This window comes from Rhopalosiphum maidis, chromosome 1 (genome assembly GCF_003676215.2).
Source record: "Rhopalosiphum maidis isolate BTI-1 chromosome 1, ASM367621v3, whole genome shotgun sequence".
NCBI classification, from domain to species: domain Eukaryota; kingdom Metazoa; phylum Arthropoda; class Insecta; order Hemiptera; family Aphididae; genus Rhopalosiphum; species Rhopalosiphum maidis.
Window position 1 is genome coordinate 76,947,591 of NC_040877.1, and position 21,625 is coordinate 76,969,215.

Below are 21,625 nucleotides of genomic sequence, written 5' to 3' on the forward strand. Positions count from 1 at the left end.
GCTTTGATCTGTATATTGGGTATTTGTAGAAAGCATTGCGGTTGAAGATGATCTGCAGCTTATTATATGCCGACAGAACATCGTTACAACTATACTCTGTTGCTGGATGTTTTGACTATATATCGTAGTTGTTATATTATTTGCCCTTTTTCTTTCTTCTTGCTAGTTGCTTACGATTTTATTACACTAAATTTAAAAACATATATATAGCCATGGATCTATGGAATTTATTAGGGGGGACATATTATAATACGAACGTCATCGTCATGTACTCATGTTATATAATAATTATAATATAATAGGACTGTTGAATTGGATATTTATTTACATTAATAATAAATAATGTGTTTCAACTTATAAATAAGAAGTATTGGTGCATTAGAAAAAAACACTTATTTAAGTTCCTCGTAAAAATGAATATGTTATAAATAATTGTAAACAGTTAAGTACCTATATAAACATATAGATCCAAAATTATAAGGCGAAATATAATGTGCTATAATTTTTTTTTTATTGGTTTTTGAAAACTTGTACCTACATGACTTTGGTGATATCAACATTAATATTTAAGTGAATATTTACAAGGGCTGTGGTCTGTGGTCTCACAGTTAATTCACCATTGTATACATTGTATAATATTTTATAACTTACACTTACGTATTTAGATAAAAACAACACTTAATTATAATAATTTTTATTATTGTTTGAAGTGTATGTAATAATATTAATAATACTAATAATATTATAATAATTCAGTATTTTTGGAGTTTAGGGAATTTTTTTTTTTTTGGTGTTGGGGGGGGGGTTTATCGCTATCATTCATCTTCCTTTGAATCCATGGCAGTGTATATATTATTGTAAGTAGAGTTTTTGATTCATAAAAAAAATTAACATCTTTTCATATCCATAAAATGACTATTGGGTTCAGACGACGACAGTGGTGAGTAGAGGCAGACGTCAATACGTCATTGAAGATAAATGCTAGAGGACGAACAATAATTACAGACCCCGAACACTGTTGCGATATTTCCGAGGAGGCTGAATATTAAAATCTGTGGAATGTAATTCGTTCTGATCCCAATGGTTCATAATCTGTACTGTAAATACCGCGATGATGCCGTGTTAGTAAATTTAAAAATCTACAATTAATAATTCCGAAAATCTTAGAAAATAAATATTACCGGTGTCCGCGCTCTCGGAAATCAAATAGCAGTGTTGCCATGAAAAATTAGCGAATCCGGTTTCGCACAATATTTTATTTCTCAAAAGTGCAATACGGTGAACGAGAATGAAATAAATAAAATTCAGTATTCCACCCTTCTACCGTCGTTCATCAAGACATTGAGTTGCGGGTGGAGAGGTCATCGACCCGTGACCGTTGGTTTAACGGGTCTGAAGGGTTTTTGCGCGGGGTGTCACCACGAGTTTGTTGACCTTAACCCTCTTATCACAAATTTATACCGCTGATAACGGCTGACGGATATATCGATATATTATGATAATATTCTCCCGTGGACTGTCGTTGAGTACGCGTATCCGCGTAGTGTGAACCGTCGACTATTATTGTCGGGCCACCGTCCACTAGTCTATTTGTTGGTGTCGTTGGTGTTAATCTTATTCGATTGATCGTATACTCGTGTTACGAGCTTACGACTTACGTCTGACGAGTGGTGTCGTTGTAGTTGTATTAAGCATAACGCCATAACACGTAATCGTGCACTCGATGCGTTTCTGTGCCAATGCAATTGCCCGAACTGCACCTCTGCAGTTCTGTGAGGTAACGTTTGTCAATAACTATCGTTTTTAAAAATTAATCAACAACTATAGTAATATTATTGTTGTTTAATTTGATAGTCGTTGTCGTCGTGTATACTATACTGAATAATATGTATTATTTTTTTTTCTAGCAGTCACGCTTAATTTTGAATTAAAATTTACACGAAGATGAAGACTTTGTGACCGTGCAAATTTCTTCCTTGCTGGTACAGAAAATCAAAAAAACATATTATTATCTTCTTATTAGTGTGTTTATCTATAAATTAAATCAAAAATGAAACCACTAAATTACCACGGAAGTGAAATTTTCTTACCACTTTCCGAAACTATTGGGTTATCTGTAGATTTGGTAAATATATTTTTAATATTCTATAGTTAATATGTACAATGTATATCATATAGTAGATTAGATTATGACTTCTGGTTTTATGAAAAAAATACGTACTTAATCAATACACTTTTATTTTTTTATTCAAAGATGTAGGTACTAATAAGCAAATATATTTGAACAATTGTTTTTAAACTTTTGAACTTAACTAGTTTATTTTACCTTTAAAATAATTTAGTTTTAATTAGTTGATTTAAAAATAACCTATCATGGTTTTCTACAGTAGCTACTGTATAGGTATACTACACCATTTTAAATAATTATCCAATACTACCTATAATAATAATAATAATAATAATATAATTTCTGTTAAGTTTCTTGATAAAATAATAATATTTATAGATAGGCACAAAATATATATCAAGCAGTAATGTTGGTATTTATTTTACTGATTTAAGCGATTATACATTTTTGTATTAAGCTTTAAATTAACAAATGTTATATTTTATTATTTAATAAGTTCAGTGATTCTATATTTTGAATTTAGTTTTTTTTGTAGTAATATTATATTAATTTTTTTTTATAATTTAAGAAATTATAAAAATCAATCATTCTTTATGTGAATTACATACTAATTTTTTAAAAAAGAAACATTTTTTTTAATTGAGTAATTACGTTTTTTTATACTTATATTTTATATTTTTTAGTTGTTAAATATCAACTTTTAATTTAACAATTTCCTGTTCCCCTAACTTAAATTTCCCACCTTTTTTTAATAAGAAGTACCACCCGTTAGATTTGATTAAATGTTTTTATACAGTTTTTGTAGATTTATTTTATTTTTTTGTAATTAATTTTATAATATAATACTGAATTAATTAAATGAAAACTCATTGGCAGAAAAAATGTGGAAAATTGTATTATTTCATATAATCTTTCATTTCTGCTAATCGTAACCATAATCACTACTGTAACTAGAGCCCAAATACGGGGGGAAGATGCAGTAATAAAATTATTATAATGTATACAAATCCTAAACCATAAATATGTATAAATGTTTTCAAAATTAGCATATTAATTAAATTAAATTAAATTATATTTTTAAGAGGTAGATAATGTTTAATACTGATTCACTTTTTAAGTTTTACTCTATTTGTTTCATATGGTCACATATTTGTTTAGTTCAATAGACCTCATATTTTATAATTGTTATAATTATAGCAAGCATAAAAAATATAATAATTATGATAGTAGCATAATATAAATTAAAAAATATACTTCTGTTATTACCTAATGTATTATTATTAAGTAATACCTACCATGCACCTATAATAAATTAATAAGACCTTGATAAGTATTTCTTTATAATTACATGTAAATTAAAAAATGTATATGCAGTTTTTATGAAAGAACATTTATAGAGCAGAGTTTTTAAAATAGTGAAAACTATAATATATTGAGGATGAAGCAGTATATTATATAAATTATTATTTTAAATTTTAATGCACTGAAAGTTTCATTTTAAAAATTGTTATTGATATAATTCTATTTACTCATAAATTATCAAGAATGTTTAAGCGTATATTGAGAACAGTGTGTAGAGATTAGATTATAGATCTCATATTTTTATTAAAAAAGGTAGTAAATTAATACAATTTGTATCTATTTTTTTAATTATTTCAAATATATTTGTATATTTAACACTAAAATAATATTGTAAAGAGGTATCACTTATTACTGCTTTAAAACATATTTATGAAAACAATTATGTAGTTGCAATTTGATGAAAGTATTGACTATTGGGCGAGAGAAAGGTGGTATAGTTCCTCAAGATTCTTTAAAAATTGTTCCAATGAATAGTTTTTTTATTTTAATTAAAATCTAAAAGTATATATTACGTATAATTAGGTAAACAAAAATCCGGAATATTTGCTTTGTTATTAATAATTGTTATCTTATACTATATTTATGAAAGTTATGCCGTCATTATCTAGAAAAAACAAAGTAGCACTATGAATTATTATAACTATAGTGAAACCTTTAAATACTGGACACTCTCAGTCGCTGGAATTTTGTCCGCTATTTGGAGGTGTTCAGTATTTAGTGGAAGAAATATAATATTGAAATTATAATTAATAAATTTATTCATACATATATACACGGGTACATAATAAATTTAATTTATTTTGATTTTAATTATTTTAATGTATTTTTAAAAATGTGAATGTAAAAAGATAAAAAAAATTGTTAACATAAAAATTAGAAATAACATATATTAAAAAAATCAGTTACTTAATACTTTAGATTGTTTTGTATTTTGACGCAAAGTCATTTCATATGTTAGTGCATTTTCTAATTCCACAAAATTACGATAGAAATGATTAAAATCAAAAGTTAAAATGCCATAAAAGTGTCTGGTATTTAGAGGTGTCCGTTAAGGGAGGTTTCACTGTACATAATAATTGACCCTGAACACTTTTATACCAGTATTCAGTTAAATAAAATACGTTTAAATCTCTTGACAATTATCAAGTATAGTATTTTGCTTTCTTTGACTACACTATTTAATACAGAAAGTTAAATACTATTAAATACCATAAATTAGATTATATAAAGAACTTAAATACATAAGTCATACAACTGGCTGTGTGACCTGATTCAATTAATAAATAATGTATTTAATATAATAAGTTGACATACATAGTGTTAAATAAGATAGTATGCTGTTTATATATGTGTTGTACATGGTATTTATATGCTATTAAGAAGTTTGTTTTTAATTTACATATTGTGCATACAATTTGATTAGACATTTATAACATTTCTATGTAGTAGGTTGTAGATTTTATTTTAATCCACTTGCTATTGTTTAAGATTGAAGTAATGCCAAATTCAATGATATATATTTACATGTGCTTGTATTTTAGCAAATTTTTTTTAATATTCACGATTGGCTTATTATTTTTCATGTTAACTAGTTTTAGGAAAAATATATTAGCATATCTTTGGTAATTTGGTTACATAGCTGAAATGATAGTATTTGTGAATCAATTATTTTTTTTACAAATTTAGTAATCTATAACAATCTTATTCAATCTTATTTTGTTGGACTTGCAACCCATTTTAGTTATAATTTATTTATTGCAACCATTTCAGAAAAAATAAAAATAATACCTTTTTATTGTACATGTAAAATACAAATCTATTTTCATTTAATTGTATGTATTTTTATTGTTAGCTTAATTGTATTTTCTTTGAATGAAATTATTCTTTACTTTATAATATATATTAATTAATTATTAAAAGTATATTGTTATTCAATCTTGAAGCTCAAATGAAATTAGATTATGACCTACTGGTCTACAGTATATTTTTCTTAACTTTTTTAACTCATTCCTTATTATTTTGAAAAAAATATAAACAATAAAATAAAAATTATTAAAATTTTTATTCATTGTTTTTATAATTTTACTAAATTTAGTTACACCTAATTACTTATAAAAATAGCTATTTTTAATCGCTTAATATATATATAAAAAAAAAAAATTAGTTTTGTATTGTATTCTAATGTTTTGATTTATTTATGCATATTAAAATTAAAAACATGTTTAGTTAGAGTTAAAATGTATACAAGATAACTTGTTTGCTTTGTATTTTTTATATCTTGAATGAAACAAAGTTTTATTTTCAGGTGAATTTTGTAATTTGTCAACTTATAGCATTATGTATAGCGCCATTAATGTATACATTTTTGCCACCAAAAAATCAACAATATGTATTTTTTCGAGAGATATTTGGACTTATAATTGGATTGACCATGGCTTACGTCTGTTTTGGATAGTAATATACTTTTTTTTATATAACATAAATTACCTACAATCAATATTATATTCAAATTTAATATATAATTAAACAATAAGTCATTAGAACTATTATTTTATTTATTTAAAATAGTATTGAAACATAAGTGGATGTTATACCCACAGGTGATACTGATCATACAATCTTAGATTATAAATTATTGTAAATACTATTTATAATCATTGGCACAATATAGTAAATTGTGTTCAGCATAATTGATTTAGTGTTTTTATCTTTAATATTAGAGTGAATTAACTTATTAATAAATTTGTAGGTAATAAGATTATCGGCATCTGTATTTTGTGATATTTTAGCTTTTAGCTAATTATGAGTATTTTAAAATGGTAATAGTTAAATTGTATACTCATAATTTGCTTAAAATATTTTAAATTCCTACACATACACATAAAACTTTCATTTTGTGAGTAACTAATTTAATTCATTCTAGTATTAAAGCTATCACCATAAATTTGGTTCTGAAGAGTGTAAATTAGTGATGATATAGATTTGTATGATGGAGCAACAAAAGTTAATTGTTTATACAATATTGTATTTTTACCATAATATTATTTTTATACTTTATAATTTAAATTATTATTTTTAGAATTTCTAGATCATAATTATTATTTTTGAATATCTTCTTATATATTTCTATTAACAAATCTGCTAGCTATTTTTATTAATTTATTTTATGTTGATTTGAAACAGGTACTAATAATTACTTTATTTTTTTTTAATAAATCAATAAAATCAATAATTTTTAATAAAAAAAATATAAATAAATAAAGCTTTGAAATTAAAAGTATATGTCAGTTCAACTTCTAATATTTCTTGTTAATTTAAATGATATAATATGCTTTATTTTGTACCTATTGGTTATTTTATATTTATAAACATTTTTTAATTTACTAAACAAAGAAAATTATCCAAAATAAGTACTTGTTTTATTTCGCACTCTATATCTAATATTTGTAAATATTACCATTTAAAATTATTAAAACAGATACAAATTTATTTTAGTGCTTTATAAAAAAAGAGATTTAAATTATATATTTTTTTAAATATGTAGTATGAATTTTTTAATATTTACTATTTATTATTATTTATTATAGTTTCAAATTCTTGTTTGTTTTCAGCCAAATGTTACATCTTATTGTTCTTCCAACAATTTGTTATATTACTTTACGTTCATTAAGTCCAAATACGATACATAAGTAATTATAATAAAAATCATTATAGTTTATGTTTTGTGTTAATTTTATAACATGCTAAATAATTTTTTTATTTTTAGAGCTGTTTTACTTATATGTTGTTTGTACTTATCACTACTGCATATTTATCGTCAAGTTTACGAGTACGGATCTTATACCTTGGATATAACTGGTAAATTATATTATAAAAAACATTGTAAACTTAAAATAGTAATTTTCTTCACTTTAGTTATGAGATGTGTCATGTGATAAAATAATTAGTATTTAAAATTGATTGTACATTTTTAGTTAAAATTACTAGAATGTTAAAAATATTTGATATAAAAATATATATATAATTATAAATATACCATAAGATGGGTATGAAGAAAATCAAGTAGGTTGACATTTATGTCAACAAACCTTGATATTTTTTTTTATAAAATAAGTACCTGGCATTTAATCATTAATAATTTAAACACGGTTTTGAGTTTTCTAAAGATAAACTTTTTAAAAGTATACTAACTCACAAGTAAGTCTTTACTATATGCCGGTAAAATGTAAACAAAAAAAAAGAGATTGTATATTAGAAAAATATTTAAATTTTTAAATTATACTAATTTAAATTTATTTTAATATTTTTTTAATTTTAAAAATAAAGTATTTATATTTATTATTTAGGTCCAGTAATGGTAATGGTACAAAAGTTGTCAGCATTAGCATGTGGTTTACATGATGGCCTTATGGCTGATAAGAAACAGTTAACAGATATTCAAAAACGTTATAAGATTAGGTAAATTATTTTGTTTTTTGTGTAATATGTTTAATTGTTTTGTACAATTTTTTTTTATAGAAAGGCACCAACACTCATTCAATATATAAGCTACTTATTAACATTTCAAACAATTTTAGCTGGACCCAATGCTTTTTTTGAAGATTATATAGCCTATTTAGATGGTACCAATTTTCCAAAAAAATTACCAAAAGAGGTAATTATCAATTTATTTAACTTACTAATTTGTATTTTCATTTTATAAAATTATTTTGTTTAGGCTAAATCACCTCCGTCTCCTTTAAAGCCAGTTTTGAAAAAAGTATTAATTACATTCATATGTGCTTTTGTAATTTACTTCATTGTACCAATGTACCCATCTTCTACGTTGCTAGGTTTGTAACTATTTAAAATTTTAAATATTTATCATATCTTCTCTCTTTTTTACTTGGTCCAATTTGTGATAGTTAAAGCTCGGAAGTTATTGTACTATAGAATGTATAAAATTAATTTCAATATCACTAAAAAAAAATTACAAAATTGTACTAATTTTTTTTTTTTTACTCCAATTTAAAAGTAAAACCACTTGTGATTGAATTTTTCATTTATATTAAAAATAAGGTAGGCTAATGAGGTATCGCTCTGTTGTAAATTAGGTGTTGAGTGTGTTACTATTATGGATGTGTTAAATTTGAATTGAATAACATAACATTGTATATGAAAATGATTTTGAGTGTTAACTGTCTGTCAGTCAATATCATCAAGTATATTTTCATGATATGGTTATTAGTCTTTTTATTTTACTTTTAGACTTTAGTATTACAGTATATTTGTATATATTATTATTATATCTATTTAATAGATTATATCTTAAAATAAGTAAAAACTGACTTTATGTTTAATAACATTTATAATAATATAATATTTTATGTACCTATAAAAGTTTTGAATTCTCACAAATATTATTTTTAAATAATACAACTAAGTTATTTATTATTAAAATAAGTAATTTTGTCTAAATTTGAACTTAAAATGTCTATAAAAAATAATTGTCAATATATTTTTTAAATTTTATGGTTTCAATATGAGGTATCTTGTACCAAATTTTTTAAGATATAACAAGAAATGTTTATATGCATTTTTAATTACGTAATAGTTTGCAATTTTTGCAATTTTGATAAAATTCATAAAAAATATTTAAACAGATTTTTAGTTTAGCATTAAAATTAACTGACAGAAAAAAATTCAGTAAATGCAATAACTTCCTAGCTCTAGTGTTAATATTGAGTTTATAAATTATATGTAGTTTTTGTCTTAAAGTTTCAAAATATTGTGAAAAAAAATTATATTATGTTTGGTTTTTCAGATGAAAAATTTTTGTATGAATCTCCGATATATTCAAAAATTTGGTTCATTATAGTCATAACATCTTTAACTCGTTTTAAATATTATTTTGCTTGGACCTTAGCTGATGCAGTTTGCAATGCATCTGGTTTTGGATTTTCTGGTTATAACGAGAAAGGCGATCAAGAATGGAATTTACTTGATAATATCGATATTTTGAGAGTTGAAGTATGTGCTTATATTTAAATCAAATTATATATTAAATTGTCCTCATGTTGTTGATTTCTTATAACATTTATTAAAATATGTTAATGTTGTTTTGTTTAGTTTGGGGTCAACTTCAGAGCTACTATTGACGCATGGAACAAAGGCACAAATCTGTGGCTTCGTTATGTTATGTATGAAAGAGCATCTCCTAAATATAACACAGTTATGACATACACTCTATCTGCATTTTGGCATGGTTTTTACCCTGGTTATTATGTGACCTTCCTTACTGGATCATTGTTTACGAACAGTGCAAGAATGGTAATTATATAAAAAGCATATGTTAATATTAACTTCTAAATAAACATGGGTTAACATTAAATGTTGAATAGGTTCGACGATGTTTATGGCACAGATTCCAGGAACCCAAACCTGTAAAACTAGCTTACGATTTTGTAACTTGTTTCTTGACAAGACTTTGTTTGTCCTACATGACATTTTCTTTCATAATCTTAGAGCTTATGCCAGCATTGCGTGTTTTTTGGTAAGAAATATATATTTAGTACACATATACTATTATTTACCAATTGTCAATTTATTTTTGTTTATTATTTTATGTTTATTTGTTTATTTATATTATTGAGAAATATTGAAAGTATTTAAACTTTATAAGTGGGTCAAATTTAATTTTTCTGATTGCATTTTATATTCCGCTCGAATCTAACTTGAATAATTTTATTAATTTTAATGTAGATAGAATACATTTTCACTTTTATTATGTTTAAGACTATTGTTTAAAAATAATTTGACATTTTATATTATTATAGATGTTTTTTTCTTACAGGCATCTCATGTTTTATCTACATATATTAGCTGTGTTGGGCATGTATGTACTACCATTAATTGTCTCACCGCTCAAAACAGTCAAGAAAAAATCACAATAATTTGATGTAAACAATTATAGTTAGCAACTATAATCTTATGAATTCGATCAATAAAAGACTGTATGTTTGGTAAATCAAAATATATTATTTGTGAAGTTGAATTAATTTAAAATTACATTGAAAAACAAAAAGAAACTGATGTCATGAAAATGTATTAGTAAATTAAGGATAGTAAACCATTTATGATTTTAACATAGTATATAATTATATTGTATGCATAAAATCAAAGGCCATGTTGGATGAGTGGGAATAACTCATCTAAATAAAAATTTGCTTAACGTAAAAATACATTTAAAAAATCACGAGATCTAGCATTATTCTAGCACACCACAATGTTAATACAACAAAGAGAAAATTTCTTTGATTAAATTTGTATACATTAATGAGATTATAAGTGTTTTGCTCATCATTTTTAGTAGTTTACTAAAAAAATAAATTATAAATTTTTCTAGTAAAAAACAATAAAAATTACTAAATTTTTGTACTTCTTCAATTATTTTATTATATAAAACAATATATAGTAATAGTATTTGTACTTGATAATTGTTCATTTGTTAATTATACAAATTATTATCAAACAAATAAATGTATAGAAAAAATAAAAAATAAAAAATAAATTGTCATTTGTTTTTTTTAACACTAATTTAACGGCACAATCGTGACATGAATTTTGCATCGCAGTTTTATAACAATATAACTTTTTTTAGGAAATTGTAGAGTTACAGTGCTGTACATTTAACTAAGTGTAAATAATTATAAATCTTTCTTTAAGCTAGGTACCTATGTGTAATATAAAAATAAATATGTCTGATGTAAAAACAAATAAATAGTTTCTATTTGATTGAAATATTATACAGTTTCATTAGATTTAATATTGGATTTATGGTTGCAGTATTCCATGTCTGAATTTTCATACAAAAATTGGTGTTGAAATTTTAAAGCTTCAAGTCCATAACTAGTCCAATTGGGTAAAAGATACCTTGCAAATAGTTCTAAACATTTTGGTCTTGGAGGCAAATAAGGAATTAATATTTCTAAAATAAAAATAAAATAATTATCAGAGTATATGATAAAATTAAACATTGTTAATTTTAAGTATTAATTAGGAGTCTATGTTATTAAAGGTAGTAATGCTATTTAGGGGAATAAATGCTAATGCAGTCCTTCCTCGTGACTTAGTTACAAAAATAGGATAAGATGGTACGAGTACAATACATTAGTAACAGATCTAAAAAAATTGGAAGATATGGGAATGGTGTTAGATAGAGACAGGTGGAAGAGCATTCTAAAATTGTGGGTGGACCTAAATGGACAATTAAAAGCTTAGGAAAAAGAAATTATTACTTATTAGTATTTATTATTAAGTAACAAAAAAAATAAAATATATATTGATTAAAGTATTTACCAGATAGAGGAGGTTTATGTGAATGCACTGAACTTGGAACACTTGCAATTAACTTATTTTCTTCTGGATTTTTTATTTTATTATTACTGTCTATTTTTCTTCCAAATATAATGCGTTCGTAAGGTTGTTTTCCTGTTTGTGGAGCAAAATTACAAATAAATTCTCCACATTTTGTTACCTACAGTATACATACAAATTTATAAATACCATTGACTATTGATTTTACTTAGAGTATAAGTAATTGTTATATGTATGAGTTTTCTTAGGACTATACTCTGTTTTTTTTTGTAAAAAATTATTTTAACTAAGGTAACAAAGCGTGATACCTTTATCCAGTACCAACAGGCCACATATTTTATGTTCCATTTTGGAAATAATATAGACTTTAATGAGTCTATATGATTTTGAGAATTTGTGCACCAAACGCAAACCAAACCATTTGAAGTTAGAAACTCGCTTATAGGTAATTGTGCCAAATCCTGATCAAGCATCATTGTATAACTAAAAACATGAAATAAATTTAATAAACTTAATGTGTACATATTTCAATTGATTTAGTACCCTTCATCTCGTTTAATTCTCTTTTTTCTTTTAATATATTTATTTGTCCATGGTGGGTCTAACAAAATCATGTCATATTTTTCATCTCCGAGGTTTTTCATGTTGAAAACATTGTCACAATAAAACTGACATTTTGGAGGAAATACATAGCCATTAGTTGTATGTAAGTTTGAATTTGGATTTTGCCCGTAAAATGTTTTTAGCTCACTAGTACTTTCATAAAATTTGATAGATGCATGTCTAGCACAACTATTATTATCCAAAATATTTAGTGATGTGGAAAAAATATCTGGTTGATTTTTTAAATTTGATATAAAAATTTTAATCCTTTTACTTATTTCATCTTCCTAAAAAAAAATTTAAATGAATAATTTTTGAGGGTTTAAATACAAAATGTATGTTAAAATCCTTTAACTATTTAAGTGGTATTTGGATTTAATTTATTCGCATTAAAGAATTATTAACTACCTCATATTTTGGCCGCTTTCTCTTACGTTTTACATTATTTTCCGCATTAGTTTCAACTTGCTGTTTATCTCTGACGAATGGATTGTTTATGTGAAAGAAATGTTCGTATAAATTTACAGTGTTTTCGGTCTTACTCAAAATCGTATTGTACAACTTAGAAATAAACATTTGATGCGATATGAAGAAACCATCATCATCGCTGTACAAAACGCTCATTGTCCAAGTTGAGAGTACCTACCAGTTAAAAGTCAACATCTTAATGTAAAAAGTGTGGAATTAAGAGATGATATTTGAATTTGAACGTTTGCGTGTTATTAATTTTATTATGTTATTCGCATTATTTACAACAGATCAACAGATTGCGTTTTGCATATTATTATTATGATTTGAAACATCTATCAGCTATCATGGAAGCCGGTACTTTTATTCGGCGATATCATCCCATTATTTATATTTGTGCCATGGAATAACAAATTGTTACGGAAAATCCTTATTATCACGAGTGATACTGTGAATACTGAATTCCAGTACAGGGCGTCATAATACTTATTATTATTATTATTATTATTATTATTATTATTACTTGTCCAGTAACTGTATAGTAAGTTATTGTTTTGTTTACATTCATTTTGTTAATTTAGCAATACATTTATAAATAATTAGAGACAAATGCATCAAATAAAAAACCAGACTTTTAACAATTATTAAAACAGGTGAGGTCTTCGTTTGTTTGTCGCTCATTTTATCCGTTTTTCGATTGATTGAAAATTGTTTGTTTTCCGTGCAGGATGTCAGTGGTTCTAGATGACAAGACAGAGTTTATGACCAACCCTTTTTATGATCAACACGAGCCGAGTAACTATCAAAGTTTCTACGTAACTCTTGGTGTGTGCACAGTGTTTGGCTTTGCACTGCTCATTTTCAACTTGTTTCTGTGTTGTTTTTCTAAGCACAGACATTACTGGAGAAACAGTGAGACAGGTGAGTAGACTCTCGGTTGTTTGGTTCACATTAGTTGTATATTTTTTTAATCGATATATATTTGTTTACATGCACAGGTAATCGTTATATACTACCAATTTGGATCAAGACACCTGCAAAACAAGCTCCACTCGATTTGAGAGAGTTGGAAACAAACTTTTCAAAACCGAAACCCGTTTATGACTCAGGGGTACCCCAAGAATTTGTCGAGCTTCACAAGAAAGAGAGTGATATTTGAATCATGATTCACATATTTTCACCTTTATTACTGTTGTTGGCTATGTTTGTACTGTTTGTAGTCATTGCTATGGTGAGGTATGGAGGGCGTTTCTGCTCGATACACAGGGAACCAATAAACTACAATAATTATAATGACGAATATGTAGAGCAAGTATCTTACGCTTAAATTCATTTAAATTCTTAATCCCTTACAGTATCTATAAATATGGGTTAGTTAAGTTCAATTTTTACAGTTAATAAAACAAAATGTTATTACACTATGTATTTTATGTTAATCAATCACTTTATAATAAAACATTAGTTAACTATGAAAACATTGAATCAATAATGGGAGGTTAATTTAAAAAAAATGTAGTTACTTTTTTTTTAATTTGTCAGTTATTATTTATTAGTAAAACGAATATTTTGCATAGACCAATAATTGATTAAAATATATTGTTTTCTATTATGTTGCACTCAATAACTCTATACATCTGAACAGATTAATTTTATTTATATTATAAGGGTATAGCAAAATTAAAAATATTAATATTTTTTAAGTAATTATTCAGAAATAAGTTTTAAAATTTTAGTTGTTACAAACAATATTGTCTTTAATTAAACCTCAATTTTTTTTTATCATTATAGCTTATTAGTTATTGCTAAATTTCTGGATACTTAAGTTCATAGCTAGACTTTATATTTTTTTAATTGTTAAAAATAGAAAGTATATTTACCCATAATTATTTTAAAATAAGTTTTTCAAAATAATTTTTAGAATATAAATATTATTTTTTTTTTATACTTTACCTAAGTCAAGAACCATATTTGGTGGTGATTAATTTTTTGTCAGATATCGAGCATAACTGTTTGCCACCTTTACCATATCAACTGTTGTTTAGTAAAGCCAGGTTACACCAGTGGGCTATCTAGTATGGTTCTTAATTTAGAGTAGATTTTATTTAATACTATATAATATATAAACAATTCCGTCCATATTGTGATCATATATAGTTATAAATGTTTGTATGACTTTGATGACTGTAAAGTAACATTTACACAATGATATTATAATTTAAAACTTTTTACAAATATATTATGTCCTATAATATTTTAAACAAATTTTTTTTTGATCAAATTTAGATTATAATTAATTGAATATAAAAAAACAATATTTATAATTGTAATTTTTAGATATATTTGTGGTTTTATATACATTAATATTGTTTCTGGGGGAGTTTTTGAATCTCAACAATCATCCAATATGTCAAAACATTTGTAATCATTGTATTCAATAACAAAGTATTATTTTTTACAAATTATATTTTTTAATAAACTTTTTCAAACAAAAATTGTTTGCTGTTATTAATTATTAAAAGTTATCAACAGCCTGTGGTATCTATAACAATTGCTATGCACAAAGTAATTAAGCGATTAAACTATTTTTATTCCAATTATTTAAATGAATGCAATTTTAAATTTTATTTTTTCATTCAAAGATTTATGAACAAATTGTAAAACTCTTAAAATTTCGTATGAATATTACGTCAATAAAAATAAACTCAAAAGCGTAATATAGCAATAGATATTTTGCTAACCACAAAGATGCCTTAGGTAATATTTTAAATTGTTTATAACGAGTTAAAAAAAAATGAAAATATATTTTACTTAAATACGTGATATTATCGTCGTATGTTTAAATTTTAGCAAGGGAAATATGTTTGGTGCATGCAATATGTGATATCGTGGCATGTATAGAATAATAATTTATGAATATCATAATCCAGGGTATGGATTTGGCAGCGGTAGGTACGCTTGTAAACGGTGACCGACGTCCGTTTGAAACGGAACAAAAAAAAAAATATTAAAATATCAATTAAATAATCCATTCGCATAATAATTATTATTGTTACAATGAAAAAAAAAAAATTAAACCCTCCGAACAAACAAGGGCTTTTCGATTGGACTATATAATATAATATTTAGTGACGACGACTTGTTCGGGCCTTTGGGGTCACCTTGGGATTAATAACAAAAATACAAAAAACGGTTTTGTAATAATAACTAACCGCAGGCAAATATTATATATACAAACAAGGCGGCAATGTCAATTAAACGCATCCTACCTAAATAATAAATTAATTACAATGGTTAATAATTATTAATTATATACACTTATACCCATCATATTACATGTCAACGTAAATTATATTGAAAATACATTGTTCATGTACTATAGTAATAATTTTAACTATTGGTGCAATATATAAATAATCACATTCACTTGGTATAGCTTATTTGACCTACGGGTTGACGTGGGCATCGATGAATAGCAAATAATGAAGATCGATCATACAAGACTGACGACTGCATAGGTAATAACATGCGTCGTATAACATTGTTTATTCGATTGTTGTATCGTCGGCTTTTGAAATAAGTTCCTAAAGTCTACGAATTTCGGCTTTTACAAATATCTAATAATATGTAATATATGTATATTATCGTGGCGTTTCAGGTTTTTTATATTTGTGGGGTTGAAGCTAAACTGCTCGCGACCAAATAGATTATGGCCGTTACGCTATATTTTCTGTATACCTATGTACTAATGTCTAATATACTCATAATACTCTAAAATAAACCACTCGTGACGTGACTCACTGTCTGAAATAGTTAAATTCTCTTCACTTATTTTAATTTTTACTAAAGGGATGACGGTGTCCTATATACCTATTTGTGTTTTAATCATTAAGACCCACGTGGCATCATAGAATATTTAAATTCATAATAACTTACTATTTACTAATCTTGTATCGTTAGCTTTTAATTTTAATATTATAGATGGTCAATCAGGATATTAGGTATTAGGTATGTTAGGAATTATCAATCTTAATGTTAAGATTTAAGAATATTTTCAACGATTTTATCACGACGTAGAGAAGACAGAAGTTATAAATGATGATTATTATAATATAGATATATTATGATATATTTTCTACATTGTGGTCTGTGGTTTTTACTCAGGCTTTTTTATACTATTGTGTATTTTATTTTTATTAATCATTTTAACTTGTACGAAAAATTCAAAATCACACAGAAAGAAATATTGAATACATAAATTTTTATTTCAACAATAATTGATGAGAAATCAATAGACAAAAATAAGTCAATAGAGGATAGGGATATGACACCCTCTTTCCTATCATCTCTCTCGTGAGCATGACCCTGGTTTAGAGAAAAAATACACCGATATCCTTTTATAAGATGATGCCACACCCGTATTGGCTCCGTTTTATAAAACGTACAACATGGTCAATTTTACTATAGTAAAATTAGAATATATTGAGTATTGACCAATTAAAAAATTTAACGGTAAGATTAATATTTAGGTCATTTAAGATGCGATTTTTATTGATGCTTCAATAAAAACTGTTAAGAAGAAAGTCATGAGAATTTTAAAACTATACATTTTTGATAATTTTCAAATTATCATAACTTGTTTCAAAATTTAAATATCAATAAATATTATAGAACTATCCTGCTGGAATCTGGATAATAATCGTACTTTAAATTGTATAGGTAATTGGTAAATTCACTTTTATTTTAAAAATAACTGAGTAAAATGGATTATTGTGAACGAATGTGGTGTCCTCTTAACACTAATAAATATTTTTAATGTTAATAATCCAATCTACCTACGTCTTACTTTATATATCTTACATTAAAATTTTAAAAGCCGATCGTTTTTCATAAATATTGTGAAGTATTGTAAAAACTGTCGCCTGACTCCAAGATAGGTACGTGATTGTGTTATATAACTATGATAGACAGTAAACTAGCCACTACTCACCAGGACACTAGGTATGTACTTTTTTGATATAAAACAATTGCAGTTTAACAAAAATTGTTTATCAAGACTTTAAGTGTAGTTTTGTGGTTACAACTTATATATGTAGAGTATATATATCTAATATAGTTTAGGTAGGTACTTAGTTATAGAGATTTACAGGAATATGTGTAAGATTAACGCAAGCCTGCAGTACTTATCCGTTAGAATATTCTGTTGATTTTGCATAAGTACTATTAATAACCACGTCATGGCAATATTTAGAATTTAGAGTAATACATAAGTATAAGGTAGAATTCTCAAAAGGTTTTAGTAGCTACAACTGTTACAAGTAATATCTCGAATGTGATTACTTAGGTACGTAGGTGGTACTTATACCAAGTTTGAAATTACCAATGCGTATCCTATCTGCGTGAATTAATTGTTTTTATTACATATAAAATTATTTGAATCTGTAAATCATGATATTTTTTAGGTAGGTATAGATAATAATAATTATTAATATTATAATCAATGATGTACGTGCGTGATATCAAAATGCGATAGGAATTCGGAATAACGAGATATTTATGTTTTTTATTTTTAATTTTAACCGTATAATCTACTTGTTACAGTTTACTTAAATAGACTTGGCTTATTAAAATATTAACATTGAGAGGTTAATGGTTAATAAAATGGATTTCTGAAAATGACGTTGGCTTGATCTTTCCTCTAGCAACCTTATAATTAGGGTCAATTTAGTTGTACTTATACACCTATATAGTAAATACGTTAAGTAAACGTTTTAACTGTTTTTAGATTCCTTTATGATAATCACACAACTAATTGATGCTTGTAGGTATTTCAATAATTTAAAGTGTACATATAGTTTCAAATCATAAATATTAATTAATCGATGACGACCATCGTTATCATATTATACATTTAAACGATAATATTGTGTAAAACAATTATAAACATTTAATAAAACCTCAGAGCTTAGAGTAATAAAAATAATAATACCTATATTTATTTTCAAAAAATTAGAGATATGTATCTGCCTACGTATATAGAACGCCATAGAGACAATACCTACCTATTGTGATAACTACAGTTTATAATGCTGCGGTGAGAGAAAACACTCATCAGTTTTAATACTCGTATAATGTTAAGAATAAAAACAAATTAACGTTTTATGTACAATATCAACATATAATTGTGTATTGTACATTTTTACGTATACAAGGTTATTTACTAAACATGTTCACTCACAATTTTTTCATTTAAGAATAAATTTATTCAAATTCTGATTTTTAGAATTAAAAATATATTATACTTAAATATCATATTTTTAAATTATTGATTTTTTTTTTATCATTAAAGAGGGGTTCTGTGATTATAAACACAATATCTATTCTGATTTTAAAATAAGAATCCTATATTTTTACTTTTTAGTATACTCATTTTGAAAATGTTAATGTACCTAAATCACAATTTGAAAGAGAAGTTTCTTAGTTATTAAAATATGTAAAGTAAGGTTAATACGTTGTCTTTAAAAATTCAAAATTATTTTATAAAAATATAAAATAGTTGTTATAATGTATCTAGTATTTATTATAATTGGACTATTTTCATAAATTATAAATTTCAATAAATTAGTATCAATTACAATTACTATAATTTAAAATCACTTAAAATATTTTAAAAATTTAAAAATTTAGATTTCGAATGTAAATCACCTTGTGTATATATATTAGGTGAGATAAACGAATTCTTTTGTTACTTGTCCGTAGTTAGTCATGTATATAGAGATAAATCGATATAATATTTTACACAGCGTTTACCTATAACTACTGCTATAAGCAATATGCATGTAAATTTAATATTATGGTAAATAGTAATTCACTTCATCCATACGTAATAAGCCTTGTTAGGTATTATGTATACATTTTTAATTTAATTATTCGTTTGATTTTCTTTTGTGGAATAGTCCAGAACATGAATTTCATACCAATTAAACAATGTTTAATAATTTACTCTTGTGGGTTATTAAGTATCTATAGAGGCGTATAATGTGTATTATAACTTATAAGTACCTATATATTATGAGTAAATATTATAATATGATCGTTAGAAAATCGCAGTTTTCGGAAATTTTGACTATATAGTTGTAATCTCGTGTAAGCGGAAATTCGGTACCTATGTATATTATAATATGAATCATATAATATATAATATTATACGGTTTTAATACAATAATTAAAATCGGTTTAGAGTGAAATTCAATTAAAATTCAATATTTTGTGTGTACCCCTGCTCCACGTTTATATATTTATACTTAGTTGGTATATTCAATCCAATTTTAATTGAATAATACAAAGGTCTAGTTAATAAAACAGGATTTAATCAAATTTGATTTTAAGCAACAATTTCCTATTAAGAAATTATGTTCTCTGAAATCGTCAACTGTCGTAATAAGATATAATTAATTTTTCATAATTACATAATTAAATGACCCGTAAAGAAATTTTCAAACATTCTAATAAATAAGATACTGATACAATCTTTATCTATAACATTTAATTTAATTATAGTTATGATAATTTATAAAATAAAATAAAATATATACATAATATATAATATGTAATATATAGATATATTATATATAGTTGATATTTATCCAAAACTTTATAGAGTACTTACGTTATAGTATCTGTACCTACTCAATCAATAGTTCTTATTTTTTTAGATTTGTAACATTTCTTTAAAAAAAGAAAAGAGAGTTAATTGGAACAGCTTTGTTCGAAAAAACGTGAAATAATTTAAAAGTTTAATAGGAAAAGTGAAAAAATAAAATACACTGGTTATATCCACCCTATTCCTTCTTCTGGCAAAGAATAGGAAAAAGAGCAGAATGGGAGAAGAGTATTTGGAATATCTTCATCAAAAAAAAAAAAAAAACATCGTAAAAAGTCTAATATTATCCTCAAAAACATGGCACAAAAAAAGGCCTGTTCTTTTTATAAGGTTAAAATAAGATAATGTATAATATATGTTTTTTTTATAATAATATAATATTCATATGATTCATTGCGCAATACATAAAAAAAAAAACCACTAACATTGTAAGTGTTATTTATCAATGAGTATGAGATGGATTTCTAAAGAGTAAAAATTAAATTTATATTATAAACCTAATCAAAGATGATTTTTATACAGAAATGTACTTCACGCACACCTGCACGTTTTTGTAATGACGACCGATATACGAGCATTATTGATAAAGTTATCGTACATATAATACATCAGAATAATAATATTGTTGTGAATTATCTAAAGCGATAATATTATAAAAAATATGTCATTGCAAATTTATGCTAATTACATCATACATGCTATAATTATTGATCTAGAAAAATCAATAATTTCAGTGGATGGTACTGGTGAAACGTAGGTTCTTTGATTTGATTTTTATTTATTGTACTGGAAATTATTACACAACTTTTAAATAAATTGGTTTTTGTGTGGGAATGGTGCTACATGGTTGATATAATGTATTATTTTATACTAATTTATATTTAGATAATGCGAAATTTTTTTTTTCAAACCCAGAGGACACAAATAGAAGAGTTAGATTTATGACTAAAAGCGTTGTGACCATCATAATTATTCATTAATTTTGTAAAAAATTAACTGATAAAATAAAAAATGTAAAGTATTAACGGTATATGTATAAAAGGCGTTTC

General features: G+C 24.9%; 3 protein-coding genes across 4 annotated transcripts; 2 read left to right on the forward strand and 1 right to left on the reverse strand.

Annotated features, from left to right (window-relative positions):
• Positions 1-1,497: 1,497 nt before the first annotated feature.
• On the forward strand, positions 1,498-10,523 carry LOC113556267 (lysophospholipid acyltransferase 1-like). Of its 2 annotated transcripts, none has more exons than XM_026961114.1 (12): positions 1,498-1,777; positions 1,908-2,125; positions 5,796-5,944; positions 7,102-7,179; positions 7,257-7,348; positions 7,837-7,948; positions 8,009-8,144; positions 8,208-8,322; positions 9,294-9,499; positions 9,599-9,799; positions 9,871-10,022; positions 10,323-10,523. In XM_026961114.1, exons 2-12 carry the CDS (start codon positions 2,051-2,053, stop codon positions 10,420-10,422), a joined length of 1,416 nt encoding a protein of 471 aa, XP_026816915.1. In that variant the 5' UTR covers positions 1,498-1,777; positions 1,908-2,050; the 3' UTR covers positions 10,423-10,523. The 2 variants fall into 2 exon arrangements, with proteins under 2 accessions (XP_026816915.1, XP_026816916.1); XM_026961115.1 differs by having other exon boundaries at positions 1,911-2,125.
• Positions 10,524-11,035: 512 nt separating this feature from the next.
• LOC113558633 (methyltransferase-like protein 4) lies at positions 11,036-13,323 on the reverse strand. The gene is made up of 5 exons (XM_026964128.1): positions 12,857-13,323; positions 12,389-12,735; positions 12,154-12,328; positions 11,828-12,005; positions 11,036-11,456 (listed from the first exon to the last, which is right to left on the reverse strand). The coding sequence occupies exons 1-5, from the start codon at positions 13,070-13,072 to the stop codon at positions 11,272-11,274; spliced, it is 1,101 nt and encodes a 366-aa protein (XP_026819929.1). The 5' UTR covers positions 13,073-13,323; the 3' UTR covers positions 11,036-11,271.
• Positions 13,324-13,459: 136 nt separating this feature from the next.
• LOC113558635 lies at positions 13,460-14,872 on the forward strand. The gene is made up of 3 exons (XM_026964129.2): positions 13,460-13,569; positions 13,644-13,837; positions 13,915-14,872. Exons 2-3 carry the CDS (start codon positions 13,645-13,647, stop codon positions 14,073-14,075), a joined length of 354 nt encoding a protein of 117 aa, XP_026819930.1. The 5' UTR covers positions 13,460-13,569; position 13,644; the 3' UTR covers positions 14,076-14,872.
• The last annotated feature ends 6,753 nt before the right edge of the window (positions 14,873-21,625 follow it).